Here is an 18483-nt window from a genome sequence, read left to right on the forward strand (position 1 = left end):
ATTATATCACAGCTGGAGAAAATATGCCGGTACCAGAAATCCAAGCAACATGCACAAAATGCTGGAGGAACTCAGCAGGCCAGGCAGCTTCTATGGAAAAAAGTAAACAGTTGACATTTCAGGCCGGGACCCCTGCAGACGTTCTTGTGTTTGTGATCCCTCTTACATGTTCAGTGTAATTTCAAATTCAAATTTTATCCTAATTTAGGCTCGTAGCTCATATAATAAAAAAAAACAATCTGGATTTCTTCCATTATTGGGAGTGGATCATAATTTTGATTTGATTATGGACTAATCAAAAACACAGTCAGCTCTGATAAAGCCGCACACACAAGGTGCTGGAGGAACTCAGCAGGCCAAGTGGCATTTATGGAAAGGAATAAACAGTCAATGTTTCAGGCTGAGACCCTTCATCAGGACTGGAAAGTCAACAGAACAAGGTGGGGGGGAGGGGAGAAGAAGTTCAAGGCAGTAGGTGAGAGGTGAAACTGGGGGACGGGGAGGGGGTAAAGTAAAGAGCTGTGAAGTTGATTGGTTGAAAGAGATAAGGGGCTGGAGGAAGGGGAACCTGACCATGGAAGAAAGGGAAGGGGGAGGAGCACCAGAGGGAGGTGATAGGCAGGTAAGGGAACAGGTGAGAGAGGGAAATAGGAATGAGAATGGGGAGTAGGAGAGCCTGCTTTTACTAGTGGATGGAGTGTAGACGTAATAGCAGGGATGAAGTTCCTCTTGTCCTCACCTACCATCCCATTAGCCCCTGTGTACGCTATCTCTAATGGAATCCCACCACCAGGCAAGTCTTTCCCTGCACCCCCCCCCCCCAACACAGGGATCACTTCCTACCCGACTCCCTTGTCCACTTGTCTCTCCCCACTGATCTCCCTCCTGGAACAAGTGCCACATCTTCCCCTACATCTCCTCCCTCACTGCAATTCAGGACCCCAAAACAGTCCTTCCAGGTGAGGCAACACTTCACCTGTGAGTTCATTGGGGTCAGCTACTATACCTGGCGTTCCCAGTGTGGCCGCCTGTTTATCCGTGAGACCCAATGCAGATTGGGAGATCCCCTCGCCACATGCCAACGCTCTGCCCAAATTAGTGGGATCTCCCAGTGGCTGTCCATTTCAATTCCACTTCCTGTTCCCATTCCGGCATGCCAGTCCATGGCCTCCTCTACTGTGCGTTGAGGCCACACTCAGTCTAGAGAAGCTATACCTTATGTTCCCAGATGGAATAGATAGATACTTTACTGTAATTTCCTTTCAATCAATAAAAGTATCTATCTATCTATTCCAGCTAGGTAGTCTCCAACCTGATGGCATGAACATTGATTTCTCTAACTTCTGGTATTTGAATCCTCCTCCCCTTCACCTTTCCCCATTCCTGTTTCCCACTCTCACCTTCTTCCTTACCTGCCCATCACCCACTTCTGGTACTCCTCCTTCCCTTTCTTCCATGTCTTAGAACATGGACATAGAAACTACAGCACATTACAGGCCCTTCGGCCCACAACATTGTGCCGACCATGTAACCTACTCTAGAAACTGCCTAGAATTTCTCTAGTGCATAACCCTCTATTTTCCCAAGCTCCACGTACCTATCTAAGAAGTTCTTAAAAGATCCCATTGTATTAGCTTCCACTGCCGCCACCGGCAGTGCATTCTGTACACCTGTCACATCCCCTTAGTACCTATTTCCAAGCACATTAAAACTAGGCCCCCTTGTAATAGTTCTTTCAGCCCTGGGAAAAAGCCTCTGGCAAACTATACAATCAATACCCCTTATCATCTTATACACCTCTAGCAGGCCAGCTCTCAGTCTCCGTCACTCCAAGGAGTAAAGGCCAAGTTCACTCAACCTATTCTCATAAGGTACGCCCTCCAATTCAGGCAACATCCTTGTAAATCTCCTCTGCACTCTCTCTATAGTATCCACATCCTTCCTGTAACGAGGTGACTAGAAATGAACACAGCACTTCAAGTGGGGTCTAACTAAGGTCTTATATAGCTGTAACATTACCTCACGGCTCTTGAACTCAGTCCCATGGTTGATGAAGGCCAACACACCATATGCCTTCTTAACAACACTGTCAACCTGAGCAGCAGCTTTGAGTGTCCTATGGATAAGGACCACAAGATCTCGCTGATCCTCCACACTGCCGAGTGTCTTGCCATTAATATTATGTTCTGTCATCAAATTTGACCTACTGAAATGAGCCACTTCACAATTATCTAGGTTGAATTCCGTCTGCCACTTCTCAGCCCACTTCTGCATCCTATCAATGTCTCGCTGTAAACTTTGACAACCCTCCAGACTATCCACAACACCCCTAACTTTTGTGTCATCAGCCAACTTACTAACCCACCCTTCTATTTCTTCAATCAGGTAATTTATAAAAACCACAAAGTGGAGGAGTCCCAGAACAGATCCCTGTGGAACACCACTGGTCACCGACCTCCATGCAGAATACGATCCAAATCTTCTAAGCTCTCTTATCAGATTCCCCCTTCTCCAGCCCTTTATCTCTTTCACCAATTAACTTCCCGGCTCTTTACTTCATCCTTCCCCCTCCCAGTTTCTCCTATCACCTATCACCCAGCGCCTTGTGCTTCTTCCTCCCCTCCCCCCCACCTTCTTTCTCTGGCTTCTCTTTTTTTTTCCAGTCATGATGGCAGATTTCAGCCTTAAATATCAACTCTTTACCCTTTTCCATAGATGCTGCCTGGCCTGCTGAGTTCCTCTAGCATTTTATGTAAAAGGGATTATTTTTCAGAGCTCTTAGTACTCATTATATGAACAATTTTTGCTTCACTCTATTAAATTGGATTTCAAATTTTAGCATTTTGAAAATTATACATATTCATCTTAATTCCAAACAATGCAGGGTTAAAACAAAAGGATCTAGTGCTTTCCTGGTGTATACGACAAATAAACTCTTCTCTGGCTTCCAGCCAGTTACCAGTTAACACTTAGGGTAAACATGATCACAACCATGTTAACCCTGGGCCAAAGTCATGATTAAAGCATGCTCCTTACCTATCTCCTTGCTTGTCCACTGCATTAATATCAACTCCATTCCTTATGAGAAATTCCAGACACTGAACTTTTCTTTGCCTGCACCAAAATAGGTTTTAATGCTGTAAGTACCCTTTAAATGTCTCCACCACATCAATCATCATAAGTACAAACTAAAGTGATAGTTAAATTTATGGTGATGACATACACTCCCATTTCATCCTGTAGTAATCCAAACAGCAGTTCTTCCTGCTCGTCAGGTTTAAAACCGAATCCTTTTTCTGTCAGCCTGGAAACAAAATCAAACCAGCTTTAAACAATAAAAGGTAAATGTAAAATATAAATGTGCCAAGTCTCAATATCCTACCATCTGTGCCTCTACTATTCTAATCTACCAGCATCTGGTACATAATTAGGAAGCCGATTAATGCAAAACCTCTCATTGCTTTTTTTGACTTAAAATATGTAAATAACACAAAGATTTTCCCAGATAAAGTAAATAAACAATAATTTTCTATAATTAAAACTAAAACATCATTCTCAGGATGTGATTCTATGAGCAAAGTTAGCAATGATCACCCTTTATTTTCATCTTAGAGAAAACAAGCTGTGGATATTTGTTTGAAACATTTATAGTCCATTATAATGAAAATGCCTTTAGAATGTATTGACATTTCAAGTTGCAGAAATATAGCCTAGTTTTGATAAAGGACAACAGTATATAGCCACACTTGGGAAGGAGGTTTATGGTGTTTGCATGCACCTGCAGCATTTGTCCTTCTAGATCAGGAGTTCCCAACCTTTTTTGTGCCATGGATCAAAACCATGAAGCAAGAGGTCTACGGACCCCAGGTTAGGAACCCCTGATCCGGATCAAAGAAGTCCCAGTTTTGAGGCTTGTTGCATAGTATCCTGTGGATGGTACACCCAATATCTAATGGTGATTACTTAGGTTTGTTGATCGTGCTGATTACCAGATTTACTTTAGGTAGTGTTGTACTTTTAAAACACTCCTGATCAATCTTCGTTAATTAAATTCAAAAGTGAAATGAAGCTTGATTGTCTTCAGCACAACGGAAATTTGAAACAATCAAAGAAAGACAAAAATTTATGATATAGTAAGTATAAACTATAACCAAATACTTTTCACTAAGGGCTAAGGTAAACTAAAGATGCTGTAGAGAAAGGCATAAAATATCCATTGGTTTCCATTTGTACTTCAACAGGACAGCTGAATTCCTGCTAGAAGTGCAAGGTTCAAGTTTAATTGTCATTCAGCCATAAATGAATACCTATGAATACAGTCAAATGAAGTAGCGTTACTCTGGGGCCAAGATGCAAAACACAGTACCAATAGTCATACACAGCACAAAGCACATATAGCAGGTATAAGACAACAAGCATATCAGTGAAATACAAAACAATATAGTCTATGACCCTGAATCCACAAATGTTGCAGAAATCTGCAGTCAAACACAATATAGCTTGTCTTCTGTCAAGTCAAGTTCAGCCAAATTTATTGTCATTTAACTTGTATACTATCAAGCAGGGTGAAAAGAAAGACTCTTATTGCTCTCTGCTTCTTTAACTTTCATGGGATATCTGACCCATAGTTTCAAAAGAACATTGGTGGACGTGGGTGTTTTCAGAGGCATAAGGTTGCACAGTGAAGGAGACAATAGAAACATTTTCTGAGCAGGAATTCTTTTCTCATTCACTCTAACAATGCAACTCATTCGAGTAAATGAAAACGAGAACATTTTTTCCCTAATCAGGGGTTCCCAACCTGGGGTGCACAGACCCCTCGGTTAATTGTAGGGGTTCATGGCATAAAAAAGAAGGGGGTCAAAAGGCAGAGGACAGAGTGGTCCACTGGTCCTCCTGGTTCAGGGGTTCAGCTCAGGGTTAACAACCCTGACTGGTGAGGAAACAACTGTTATGGAAACAGTGAAGAATCCTGTGTGGAAAGTTATGATGGCCAAGGTCAGACAGAGATGGAGGACCTTCACTGCTCCCTAAACACCAGCGGCTTTAAGTAAAGTAAGTCACCAGAGCCTCAACAAAACACTTTTTCAACATGGTTGAACAATTCTACAGCTGCCATCACAAAGCAACAGTAGAGGGGTGTTCCCAAGAGTTCTAAGTTAACAGCGATTTATTAGTTTAATAAAGAAGCATCTGGATTTCAGAAGTCTCATTGCGATCATAAATAAATATTACATAATCTTACCATTGAGCACATTCAACATGATTATTGGCCACGGACAGATATAGGATACTTGGAGATTTTGCTGCCATTAGCTTTGATATAATTTGTTCTTCTGTATCAAACTGCAGAAGAAGCTGAATAATGTCTATTCTACCTTGCATCGCAGCACAATGGATTGGCAGCAGATCCTTCTTGTTCAAACTTCCTATTGTAGGTTTTTGAGACAGCTAAATACATAGAATAATTCATTGTAATTAGCCGGTAACATTGGCTGTAAGGATCTTGACTAAAAGCTATTTTAGTACTATAAAATAACATTAGCAATTGATACAAAGCAAGCATTTGCCAAGTTTCGAGCAGATGCAGTTACAAAATCTATCCAATGGAGGTTTTTTTGTTAATAGATGATGTATCTCCTTTAACATATAAATTAGTAAATATTAACTAGATTATACCAGATTTTCAACATAGTTACAGAATCCATTATTGTAACATTCCTCTGTTAACAAAAATTCCCTACTAGAGCAGAGTTTTAATAAAATCATGCATTATGGATTTTATGAAATAAAAATCTGATTTAGCTCTGTTTCCTGCACTGAATGGAAGGTCTCACATAAAAATAAAACCAATATTAAATGCATAGCTTTCATTATAAAAACAATTCATCGACACAAAATTGACTTATAACATAGAACATAGATTTGGAATGTCAACAAAGACACTTGTAAACTTCTACAGATGTACTGTGGAGAGCACCCATCATCTTATTTTCCAACCACTGCACGATATCGAAAAAAAACTGCAGCAAGTTGTAAAGTCAGCCAGCTCCATCATGGGCACAAGCCTCCCCTGCAGCCAGAAGACCTTCAAGGACTGATGCCTCAAAAAAGTGGAATCCATCATTAAGGACCCCCATCACCCAGGATATGCTCTCTGCTCATTGCTACCATCAGGAAGGAGGTACAGAGAAGCCTGAAGACACACACTCTCTGATTCAGGAACAGCTTCTTCCCCTCTGCCATCAGATTTCTGAATGGACATTGAAGCCATGAACACTACTATTTAACTTTTTAAATATACGTATACATATTGTAATTCACCGTTTTTATTATTATGTACTGTAATGTACTGCTGCCACATTATAACAAATTTCATGATATATGCCAGTGATATTAAACCTGATCCTGATTTTGAACAGTACAGCACAGGAACAGGCTTTCAGCCCACAGTGTTGTGCTGAACCAATAACTTAGTAATCAGGTAGCCAACTAAATTTATCTCTTCATCCTACACATTGTCCATACCCCTTTATTTTCCTCTCATTTATATGCCTATCTAAGTATCTCTTAAAGGCCTCTAACATATCTGCCTCTACCAAAAACTCTGGCAAAGCATTCTGGGTACCCATGACTCTCTGTGTAAAAAAAACTTACCCTTCACACCACCTTTAAAATTACCCCTCTCTCACCTACAATGCATGGCTTCTGGTATTAGACATTTCAACCCTGGGAAAACACTCTATCTCTGCCTCTTTTAATCTTATAAACCTCTATCCGTTCTCCCCTAAGGCTCTGCTGCTCCAAGTAGTTTTCAATCCAACAACCCAGGTCCATTCTCTCATTATAGCACATGCACTCCAGACAGCATCCCAGTAACTTCTTCTGTACACTCTCTACAACCTCAATATCTTTCCTATAATGGGTTGACCAGAACTGTATGCCTCCAATAGGATCGCAACCTTGTCACTGGGTTTAGGGGTTTGTGTGCCTCAATGAACCAGAGAGTTCTGTGGGCTGGAGTCAGGGCTTTCTGCTTTGGCTCTTGGTAAAGTCACCCATGTCAATCAGATCAAAGGTTGGAGGCCAGACTAAGCATGGTCCACTGGTCCTCCAGGTTTTGGGGGTTCAATTCTTGACTGGTAAAACACAATTGTTAAGGAAACAGCAATGAAGAATTCTTCTACATCTGAGTGTGATGGTATTCCTGAGTCTCCATCTGGGACTTGCATAACTGATAGTAGTGAAATCTGAGCTACCGACATGATGAAGAAAGCTCTGAACCCTGCCAGAAATGGACGACCTTCATTGCTGCCCCAAACACCAGCAGCGTAGTGGACAGTAAGTAGGCAAGCAGTTGGGACAGTATCCAATACTCCAGATGAAGCCTAACTAGAGTTTTAGAAAGCTGCAACATTGGCATACTTTTCACATATTTATAGTGTTTTAATTGCCTTGGCAGATAGCAGCAGAAGCTTTTTAGCTTCTTGAGCCTTTTTCACTCTTCAGTGAGATCATGACCTAACTCTATATACTCGTCTTAACCAATCTTCTGTCATTGGCAAAGCCATAAACTTCAGCTTGAAATTTGTCCATTAAGCTAACAGAATTACAGTGTGCAAGTCTTTCAAATCTCTATGCCCTCTGTGCACAGAAATATTCCCAATGCCACACTACAAAGACCTGGATGAAATTTGTAGACAGTTTCTTATTTTCCAAGACCTTCTAACCATCTAAAATAATCTGTCAATCAGTAATCCCCTTTAATTTGATGATACCTTTTAAATCCTGGGGAATGCAATTCCCAGTTTATGTAATCTCACTTCATAATTTACCCTCAGGCATGGTATCTTTCTAGCTACACTCACTTCAAGGCCAACGTGCCTCCCTACATTGTTTTGCCGAGAACCAAGGGTGGTCTAAAGTGGGCTTTATGTAGTGATAGGTTATAAACTCTTATTTGCCACTCTGAGAACGATAATCACAAAGACCAAATTCCATTTGCCTTTCTTATTCACTTATGTACCTGTCCATGTTATTTCAAGGACTGCTGTACAGGAAACACAGTAGCCCATTGGACAGACACAGATTTCTGGCTTTTGAATACTCAGAACCTACTTTGTTACATCCTTTTCAATCTCTCATTATACATTCTAATATGTACATCTACATTTCTAAGTTTTACTTGTTTTCTGCCTTTTAATTTTTTCTTTGTAATTTAGTCTTCCATCAGAACCCATCAGATTAGGGCTGAGAAGGAAAATGGGTCAGCCATGGCAGATCACACTCAATGGGCCAAATAGCCTAATTCTGCTCTCATATCTTATGGTCTAACCTTCAGCTGCAAATCTATTATGGATCAGAATCAGGTCACTGGCATATGTTGTGAACTTTGTTGTGTAATTTAGATCCCTCAAATTTAGCTGAAAACTTAAAATGCTGGTGAATCAAAGTATCGTCCCTTACAATTTCTTACAAGAGATGTGAGGTCAAGTAGTATACAGTTCCCTGGTTTCTACCTTCAGCTTTCTCTAAAAGACTTGTCCATTAAAGGAATGATTATTTTTCCTGTGCACTTCAGAATCAAAGTCAAGTTTATTATCACTTTCTTATGACGTGAAATCAGTTGTTTTGCCGCAGCAGTAAGTGTAGAGACATAAAAGTATTATCAATCACTAAATAAATATCTAGTGCAATGAGAAGGACTAATAAGGTACAGCTCCTTGTCCAATCAGAAATCTGATGGCGGAGGGGAAGAAACTGTTCCTAAAATGTTGTATGTGGGTCTTCAGACTCTTATACCTTTTCTTGAAAGTAGTAATGAAAAGAGGGCATATCCCAGATGAAGAGGGTTCCTAATGATAGGTGCTGCCTTCTTGAGGGATGACCCCTTGAAAATGTTCTGGATAGTTGTGCCCGAACTGGAGCTGGATGAGTTTGAAAACCTCTGCAGCATTTTCCAAATTTGTGAATTGGAACCTCTGTACTAGACTGTGATGCAACCAGTCAGGAAGCTCTCCACCATACATCTGTAGAAATTTGCAAAAGTCTTTGGTGACGTACCAAATCTCCTCAAAAACCTAATGAAATAGAGCAGCTGGCATGATTGCCACAGGACAATTACCAATCTGCACTGACTGTGATCCCTCAATAGGGAAGGTACAGAGGCTTGGTTATTAGGACTGGGGCAATGATGGATTTGCATGCTGTGCTGTAATTGATAAACAATAGCTTGATACATTTCTGACAGCTGTCTAGGTGTTCCAAAGAAAACAGGCGAGCCAGTGAGATTGTATCTGCTGTGGGCTTGCAGTGGTAGGCAAACTGCAACAGGTCCCGTTTCTTTCTCAGGCAGGAATTAATTCTAGCCATCATCAAACTCTTGAAGCACTTCAGTACGGTTGATGTGCTATCAACGCTCTTCTTGAACATTGCCCATTTGAAGCAGGTGGGACCTTCACCTGGAGCAGTGAAAGGATGAAGATGTCCTTGAACACTCTGGCCAGTTGGTCAGCTCATGCATTTATTTCTTGGCAAGACACATTGTCGGGATCTGACATCTTACAATGGTTGACACTTTTGAAGAATATACTGATATCAGCCTCTGAGACAGAGATAAGTATGTTGCCAGGTGCTGTGGGGATTCACATGGGAGGAGTGTATTTCTTCCTTTCAAAGTGAGCATAAAAGGCATGCATTGAGCTCATTGCACAGTGAAGAATCAGTGCCATTCATGACTTCTGAATATGATCATTGCAACACTTGTAATGCCCCTACTTATTCCCTTTAAATTCCCAGAAGGAAGTCCTCTGTATGCTTGACTGTTATTTTCTTCATTACTGTGATTTTGTTTAAGTTTATTTTTGCTGAGTCCTGTCTCTGGTTCAACTCAGTTTTCTCAGATTGTCGAGGATGCTAATATCCTTTCTTCCCTGTTGCAAACTGCATCCATTTTCTTACTTATTATTATATTTCCATTATTAATTTTAAAGGCCTCATGTTGTTGACCGTCTTCTCAAATTACAGTTGTGAATTCATTTTCTTAACATTGATAACATGTATAAATTTCCTGCCATAATTCATTGAAAGTGGTGTCACAGGTAGATAGGGTTATAAAGAAAACTTTTGAAACATCAGATAAAAACTCAAAATGCTGGCAGAACTCAGCAGGCCAGACAGCATCTATGGGAGGAGGTAGTGACGATGTTTCGGGCCGAAACCCTTCATCAGGAGACTGAAACATCGGCCTTCATTAATCAAAGTATTAAGTAAAGGAGATGGGATGTTATGTTGAAGTTGTACAAGATGTTGGTGAGGCCTAATTTGGTATATTGTGTGCAGTTTTGGTCACCTACCTGCAGGAAAGATGTAAATGAGGTTGAAAGAGTACGGAGAAAATTTACAGGGATGTTGCCAGGTCTGGAGGACCTGAGTTATAAAGAAAGATTGAAAAGGTTAGGACTTTATTTCTTGGAACATAGAAGTTTAAGAGGGGATTTGATAAAGGTTTACAAAATTATGAGGGGTATAGATAGGGTAAATGCAAGCAAGCTGTTTCTATTGAGGTTGGGTGGGAACTACTACTAGAGGTCATGGGTTAAGGGTGAAAGGTGAAATGTTTAAAGGAAACTCAAGGGGAAACTTCTTCACTCAGAGGGTTGTGAGAGTGTGGAAAGAGCTGCTAGCTCAAATGATGCATGCAAGCTCAATTTTAATGTTTAAGAGAAGTTTGGATAGGTACATGGATGGTAGGGGTATGGAGGGTTATGGTCCCGGTACAGGTTGATGGGAGTAGGCAGTTTAAATGGTTTGGCACAAACTAGATGGGCTGAAGGGCCTGTTTCTGTGCTGTAGTTTTCTATCACTCTATGACTACTCTCTTTCTATCACATTTTTCTTTTGCTGTATCTGACTGTTCTGGCAGTCTTTCTAGCCAGTACAATCCTGTTTTGTCCAATTGAATGTCCTTTTAGTTTTATACAATCGCTGATCATTTTAGGCAGATAGAAAAGCTGATTTTGACAGAACTCAATGTCTGAACCATTTGAACTAGTTCAGTACCACTTTAAACTCCTTGTTCAACACCATCTCCTAATTTACTGTCCTTTTCTCCAATTGCTAGTCCAATTAACTACACCTGATCCCTTCCTAATTTTGTGAAAATCAGCCTTTCCCAAGTTTAGAATTTTGGAACTGTTTCCCACTTCTCATCTTAAAATGTCAACATTTATCTAAATGTGATCATAATATGACCTTGTAGGATTATTACTGAACAAATTAGAACCACTAGTCCTAGTTGATTTCAGAAAATGCCTATCTTTGCAAAAGAGCATCTCAAAGAACTCCAGAACGGTATAATACCTGTAATTCTGTTATATGCTGTGCTGTGCATTCCAGTCTAAATAGATGTTAACTTCCCTCCATCACCCCACCACATCCCTCTCCAATCCTCATTAAATCCCCATTGTTTTTGTTTGCTTCATTTTGGCATTTATGCATTTTGCCACTTCACAGTAGCCACCAGGGTGAGGGTTTGCTTGATAATAATTTTGTCTCTGAAATGCACAGTGTTCTTACCAGAAGTTTCAAGCAGTCCAATCTTGCTGGCTTTGTCAGTTCACCATAGCTCATCATATGTAAAGGCATATTGCCATCCCCATCCGACCAGTTAACATCAGCACCATGGTCCGTTAGCAGCTGAAAGTTCAAGAGCATTAGGGAAATGTAGAAACTTCTTCACTGAGATACATCCTAGGATCCGCTGGAACACAACATCAGCGATGTAACCAGAGGTCATCAGGTGATTCAGATCTTTTAATATTAGACACTCTCGCTCAGACGACCCAGCCAGGGCTGATCAGTCTTTGGATTGTTTTCCAGCAGCATTGGCCCATGGGTCACACCTCTTGATCCATAGCCATCTGGAGGCTCATTCAACGGTCTCTGTGATGGTCCTGAAGGCCCTTTTCTTTGCGGCCCCCAAAATGCCAAGGAGAGAGTAGGTTCTGCATGGTGAACAGCCAGCAAAACCTCTACACCCTACCTCTATAAGCTCGCTTTGTGCTCTCCACCCCTGTCTCTGGCACTGTTCTATCAGCTTCTGGTATCTGACCTTCTTACACTCAAATGCATCCTCAACCCAGTTCTCCCAAGAATCTGTCAGTTCTACCATGACCGAGGTTTCTGACAGAGTGACGGCGTCAGGTCTCAGGGATGATAATAAAATAATAACTAAAGATAGCCTACAAAAATAGAAGTTCCACTGCCTAGAGAACAGGGATTTTGCAGAACCTGACATTGCTTGGTCCTGAAGAAAGGTCTCAGGCCAAAACGTCGGATGTTTACTGTTTCCCATAGGTTCAGCCTGGCCTGCTGAAATGCCTCCAGCATTTGGCGGATAATGTCTGGACTCTCCACCTTTCATCCCATGCGCTAACAATGATTATATGAGTATGGGGTAGGTGCCAGGCAGTGAGACAACATGAAACCTCAGCACCAAACAGACCTGAACTGATAAAGTCCTGAGGCTCCATCGCCAGAGTATAACAGCCTTGGGCAGATAACAAGTCTAAAGGTCCTGTCTCATATCCTGTCTGGATTTTTCTTACAAATATGTTTGATATTCAGAGCAATTTAAAAGATGTTAAACGTGATTTGAAAAACTAAAGAACTAAAAAGTAAAGTCAGGAAGTTAATTAAAACCATGTTAAAACATTTCCGAATGAATAGGAGCATTGAAATAAAATAATATAATTTCCTCACCATGCCAAGAGAAGTCAGATTAAAATGAATGGGCCTCTAATCCAACACTAAATCTAGCTGGCAGAGGATCAGGGGGGCAGATTTATCTGTGTAAAGCCGAGAATTTATAACCAAACCAGGCTCTGCTGTTGGACTGAATGTAAAGTTCCGCAACAGAGTAGAGAGACGTGTCAGTAATTGGACACAACACAATTTGGCCCGTTATTTTGCTAGAATCAAAAATACTCAATACTGCAAATAACCTAAAGCAGAATAATAAACAGCATAAAAGAAATATTTTTAAAAAAACACCAAACTTATGGCATGTTTTAACTAAGGTGAAATTACCTACAGAAAAGAAATGCCACTTTCTAATGCTTCCCGTGTTAAACCAAACTGACCTGGATGGTGTCTGTATCTCGAGCTCGATGTAATGCCGTTGCTCCCTTGTAATCCTGCAGGTTCACATCAATCTTTAAATGCAGAAGTATCTGTTAACAAGAAAACCACATGCATACAAATATAGGTAATGTACAAAGAGAAACATATAGATTCTATTGGTAATAGTAGTTCTGCATTTCCTGAGGATTCAGGATCAGTTCCTGAGGATTGGAGAATGGCTAATGTTATCCCACTTTTTAAGAAAGGAGGGAGGGAGAAAACAGAGAACTATCGACCTGTCAGCCTAACATCAGTAGTGGGGAAGATGCTAGAGTCCATTACTAAAGATGAAATAGTGGCATATCTAGATAGCAGTGATAGGATTGGGCCGAGCCAGCAGGGATTTACCAAGGGCAAATCATGCTTGACTAATCTATTGGAGTTTTTCGAGGATGTAACCAGGAAGTTAGACAAGGAAGATACAGTGGATGCAGTGTACCTTGATTTTCAGAAGGCATTTGATAAGGTCCCACATAGGAGATTGGTGGGTAAAATCAGAGCTCATGGCATTGGGGGGGAGTTATTGACATGGTTAGAAAATTGGTTGGCAGATAGAAAGCAAAGTGTAACGGTGAATGGGTGTTTCTCGGAATGGCAGGTGGCGACTAGTGGGGTGCCACAGGGCTTGGTATTGGGACTACAGCTGTTTACGACTTACATCAACGATTTAGATGAAGGCATTGAGAATAACATCAGCAAGTTTGCTGATGATACTAAGCTGGGTGGCAGTGTGACATGTGACGAGGATGTTAGGAGAATTCAGGGTGACTTGGATAGGCTGGGTGAGTGGGCAGATACTTGGCAGATGACGTTTAATGTGAATAAGTGTGAGGTTATCCACTTTGGGAGTAAGAACAGGAAGGCAGATTATTATCTGAATGGTGTAGAGTTAGGTAAGGAAGAAATACGAAGAGATCTAGGAGTCCTTGTTCATCAGTCACTGAAGGTGAATGAGCAAGTGCAGCAGGCAGTGAAGAAGGCTAATGGAATGTTGGCCTTTATTACAAAGGGAATTGAGTACAAGAGCAAGGAAATCCTTTTGCATTTGTACAGGGCCCTGGTGAGAATACACCTGGAGTATTGTGTACGGTTTTGGTCTCCAGGGTGAAGGAAGGACATCCTGGCTGTAGAGGAAGTGCAGCGTAGATTCACAAGGCTAATTCCTGGGATGTCTGGACTGTCTTATGCAGAGAGGTTAGAGAGACTGGTCTTGTACACGCTGAAATTAAGGAGATTGAGAGGGGATCTGATTGCAACATATAAGATTATTAAGGGATTGGACAAGATAGAGGCAGGAAATATGTTCCAGATGCTGGGAGAGTCCAGTACCAGAGGGCATGGTTTGAGAATAAGGGGTAGATCATTTAGGAAAAACTTCTTCTCCCGGAGAGTTGTGGGGGTCTGGAATTCACTGCCTCGGAAGGCAGTGGAAGCCAATTCTCTGGATGCTTTCAAGAAGGAGCTAGATAGGTATCTTATGGATAGGGGAATCAAAGGATATGGGGACAAGGCAGGAACCGGGTATTGATAGTAGATGATCAGCCATGGTCTCAGAATGGTGGTACAGGCTCAAAGGGCCGAATGGTCTACTTCTGCACCAATTGTCTATTGTCTATTGCATTTAGATTAAAACATTTGATCCAGAATACAGCAATTCTATTACCACAATATGTCTGAAAATGAAACCATAACTAGACAATTCAGCAAATTGACATTGTAAATTAATACAAAATCAATCTGACCAAAAAACTAAAATGATGGATTTTTGCATTTTGTCAATTTACTATGTAAACTGCCTTCAATGAAACAGCTCTTTGACTTGATTCAGTGGAAACTTCTGGCAGAGGGTCAGTGGGGAGTATAAAAGTTGCAAAGTGGAAATCGTGATCTGAAATCCATGGCTCAAGAATTCTGAACTCAATCAGAATCTCAACACAAATCTGAGCAGTTCTCTACAGGTTTTCTATAAATTGGAGAAACCATATGGAAACAGAATGACCAGTTTGTGGAACACCCCCGTTCAGTCTACAACTGTGACCCTAAGCTTTAATTCACCGTACTTTAATCCTTTATCTATTTCCGTTCTGACGACTTGGCTGTTGGGCTCTTTCATTGTTCAAGATTCAACATTCAAAAACTTTATTTCATTCCAACCATACATCAGCTCTGCAGGGCAGAATGAGACAGCGTTTCCCAGGGGCAAGTGCAATCGTAACATAACAAATGCAACAAATAGTAAACACAACAATAAATAGTAAAACACAACCAGCCACATGTCGGTTAAAATCAAGTTATAAGTGTCCAGTGCAAGTTAAAAGTGTCCAAAGCAGAGTCAGGTAGAGCAGCTATTTAGCAGTCTGACTGCCTGTGGGGGGAAGGTGTTTAGTAACCTTGTGGTTTTTGTTTTGATGCTCCTGTAACATTTGCCTGATGGCAGAAGAACAAACAGTTTATGGAGAGGGTGTGAGGGGTCTTTAATGATGTACCGTGTCTTCTGGAGGCATCGACTCTGAAAGAGGTCTTGGACAGAAGGTAAGGAGACCCCAATAACCTTCTCTGCCCCCCTAACCACCCTCTGCAAGGCTTTTTTGACAGCAGCACTGCAGCTGGAGTACCAGGTTGTGATGCAAAAGGTCAGCACACTCTCAGCCACGCCTCTGTAGAATGTAGTTAAGATGTTAGTGCGGAGTGATGCTTGTTTAAGCTTCCTCAGGAAGTGCGATCTCTGCTGGGCTCATTTCACAATCCTAGTGGTGTTCCTGGACCAGGTGAGATTGTCTGAGATCTGCACCCCAAGGAACTTGATGTTTTCCACTCTCTCCACTGTGGAGCCACTGATGCTGAGGGGTGTGTGCTCAGGCTGAGACAGTCTAAAATCAACGATCAAATCCAAAGATGCTTGGGGAAGAGCACCTCATCCTGCAACCAGCCTTAGGGGTATCATGTTGCACCATCCTGCCTTCCCTGTTCCTGCTAAAACAGGCCAATCCCAATGTAAAACTATTCTCCTCTATCTCTGCCTCCATGTTTTCTCTACAGATGCTGCCTGATCTGTCGAGCCCTTGCAGCATCCTCTTTTATTTCAGAAATCCTGTAGTTGTTGTGTTCTGCCTCTAACAATTCCAAAGTGCTTCTTCTTTTCTCATTACTGCCTACATTATTCTCTTCCAGACTGATCTGCAATGATTAGCAAGTATTCATTTCTAACCTCTTAATCAGCACTAAAAGCAATTGTTTTACCTGAACAACCTTGCCCTCCTCCCTCACACAATTAATTCCTTTGGTCTCTCCATCTCAGCAATTTAAATTTGACTGATTTTCTCATGAATTCCGTTTTGTTAAAGGGTCACTGACATGAAGTATGACACATGTCATCTCATCATTAAAAACCAGGGTTGGAAGTACAAAGAGCCTGAGGACCCAAACTCAATGATTGAGAAATAGTTTCCTCCCCACTGTCATCAAATTTATGAATGGTCGATGAAACGCTTTGCCCTTTTTTCCCCCTTTATTACTTTTTTTGCATTATTTATTTGTTTTGAAACTTATAGTAATTTTACATCCATGCATTGTTCAGCTGCCACAAAACAACAAATTTCACTTCACATGAGTGATAATAAACCTGATCCTAAAACAATTCTAACTCTTTTTCTCCTTCCACCGATGTTATCCAACTTGCTATCTCCAAAATTTTCTGTTTTATTTTAAATTTTCAGTGTCGAAGTTTTAGCTTTTCAGTCACAGCATTCCTAAATGTTTTACACAGACCTTTACTCACCGAATGTGCAGCAAATCCAAATGGAATGGGATATTTCTGCATTTAGCTTTGAGGTATGAAGTTGTGCAGGTGAAATGAGTATTGGTGGAAGAGCACTGTTGCAGTCAGAATTCAATAAGGTGCAGAAGTGCTTTGGGAAAATACTCACAGCTCCAGCAACCTTGGTTCGATTCTGACCTTCAGTTTTGTCTATGTGGAGCCTGCACACTCTGATTTGATTTCCCATAGGTGCTTTGATTTTTTTCCTCACATCACAAAAATGCGCTGCATATTAGGTTAATTGGCTTCTATAAATTACCATTAGTGTACTGTATGTGGCTGGCAAGAGAATTGGTGGGGATGTTAATAGAAATGTGCGAGATAATAAGATTACTGGGAAATAAGGGAATGAGATTGGTGGAATGGCTCTCATCAAAAATACCCTTCTTCAATGCTGTAGGGAAACATAAAACTTAATAAAACAGGGTATTAGCTGGAGAAAGCCTGACAGATCTGAGTTGGTAAAAATAAACTTGAAATAGCAAACTTTCTGTAGTGATTCAAGGGCTTTAGGATAAATATGATTCTATAAAGCAAAAAAGAAGAGGACTACCATATCTAGACACTCATAAGATGATGAGACCATTAAATATAGAAGCAGAATTAGGCCATTTAGCTGATTGAGTCTGTTCTGCCATTTCATCATGGCCGATCCATATCCATCTCAGCCCCAATCTCCTGCCTTCTGCCTGTATCCCTTCATGCCCTGACTAGTCAAGAATCTATCAACCTCTGCCTTAAATGAACCTAATGACTTGGCCTCCATTGCCGTCTGCGGCAACAAATCTCACAGATTCACCACTCACTGGCTAAAGAAATTCCTTCTCACCTATGTTCTAAATGTATTTCCTCTATTTGAATCTGTGTTCTCTGGTCCTGGACTTCCCCTCATGGGAAACATCCTATCCACATCTACTCTGTCGAGGCCTCTTTCAACATTTGATAGATTTCAATGAGATCCTCCTCCCCCCCCCCCCAATTCTTCTGAATTCCATCGAGTAGAAGCCCAGAGCTATCAAACGCTCCTTATATACTGTTATGATCCCAGCCCCCTCCTTTGTGAGAATCGCAAGAGCACTAGTTGAGGGGGGGGGGGGGTCAGTAGACCCAGGAAGTGGGAGAGAGAGAAACGTGCTGAAAACCGCATTCCACCGGGATGCAAAATAAGGCGACATTGACTATTGTCTCATGGAGACCACGTGTAAAGCCCTCGGGCAAAGTGGGCTGGTTGAGAGAGAGATTGCATCATCCCAACCTGATTGACACCTGCGACCCCGTGAGGAAGTATAAAGGAGGGTCTGGGGGGGACAACCCCTTCAGACGCACCAAGAAGACACGATAGCGATCCCGTCGTAGCAGGAAGCCACGTGCGATAGATTCCGGGCCTGGAATCTGTGGCTGCAATCACGGAAAACCGCTTTTAACTAACATCGGGGGGAGCCTGCTCCCCTGATTCAACGGATTTGCTTCATAAAGACCTGGGC

General features: G+C 41.4%; 1 protein-coding gene across 4 annotated transcripts in view; it reads right to left on the reverse strand.

Annotated features, from left to right (window-relative positions):
- LOC132398665 (putative ankyrin repeat protein RF_0381) overlaps positions 1 to 18483 on the reverse strand; it is an 86353-nt gene that overhangs the window by 30333 nt on the left and 37537 nt on the right. For 3 of the 4 annotated variants that reach the window (XM_059978400.1, XM_059978401.1, XM_059978403.1), the window contains 5 exons: positions 13143 to 13232; positions 11578 to 11697; positions 5246 to 5451; positions 3224 to 3304; positions 3037 to 3114 (listed from right to left, as the gene is read on the reverse strand). In XM_059978400.1, coding sequence (XP_059834383.1) covers positions 3037 to 3114; positions 3224 to 3304; positions 5246 to 5451; positions 11578 to 11697; positions 13143 to 13232 — 575 coding nt within the window. The remainder of the gene's footprint in view (positions 1 to 3036; positions 3115 to 3223; positions 3305 to 5245; positions 5452 to 11577; positions 11698 to 13142; positions 13233 to 18483) is intronic. The other variant, XM_059978402.1, reaches the window with a different exon arrangement.

This window comes from Hypanus sabinus, chromosome 8 (genome assembly GCF_030144855.1).
Source record: "Hypanus sabinus isolate sHypSab1 chromosome 8, sHypSab1.hap1, whole genome shotgun sequence".
Lineage (NCBI taxonomy): Eukaryota > Metazoa > Chordata > Chondrichthyes > Myliobatiformes > Dasyatidae > Hypanus > Hypanus sabinus.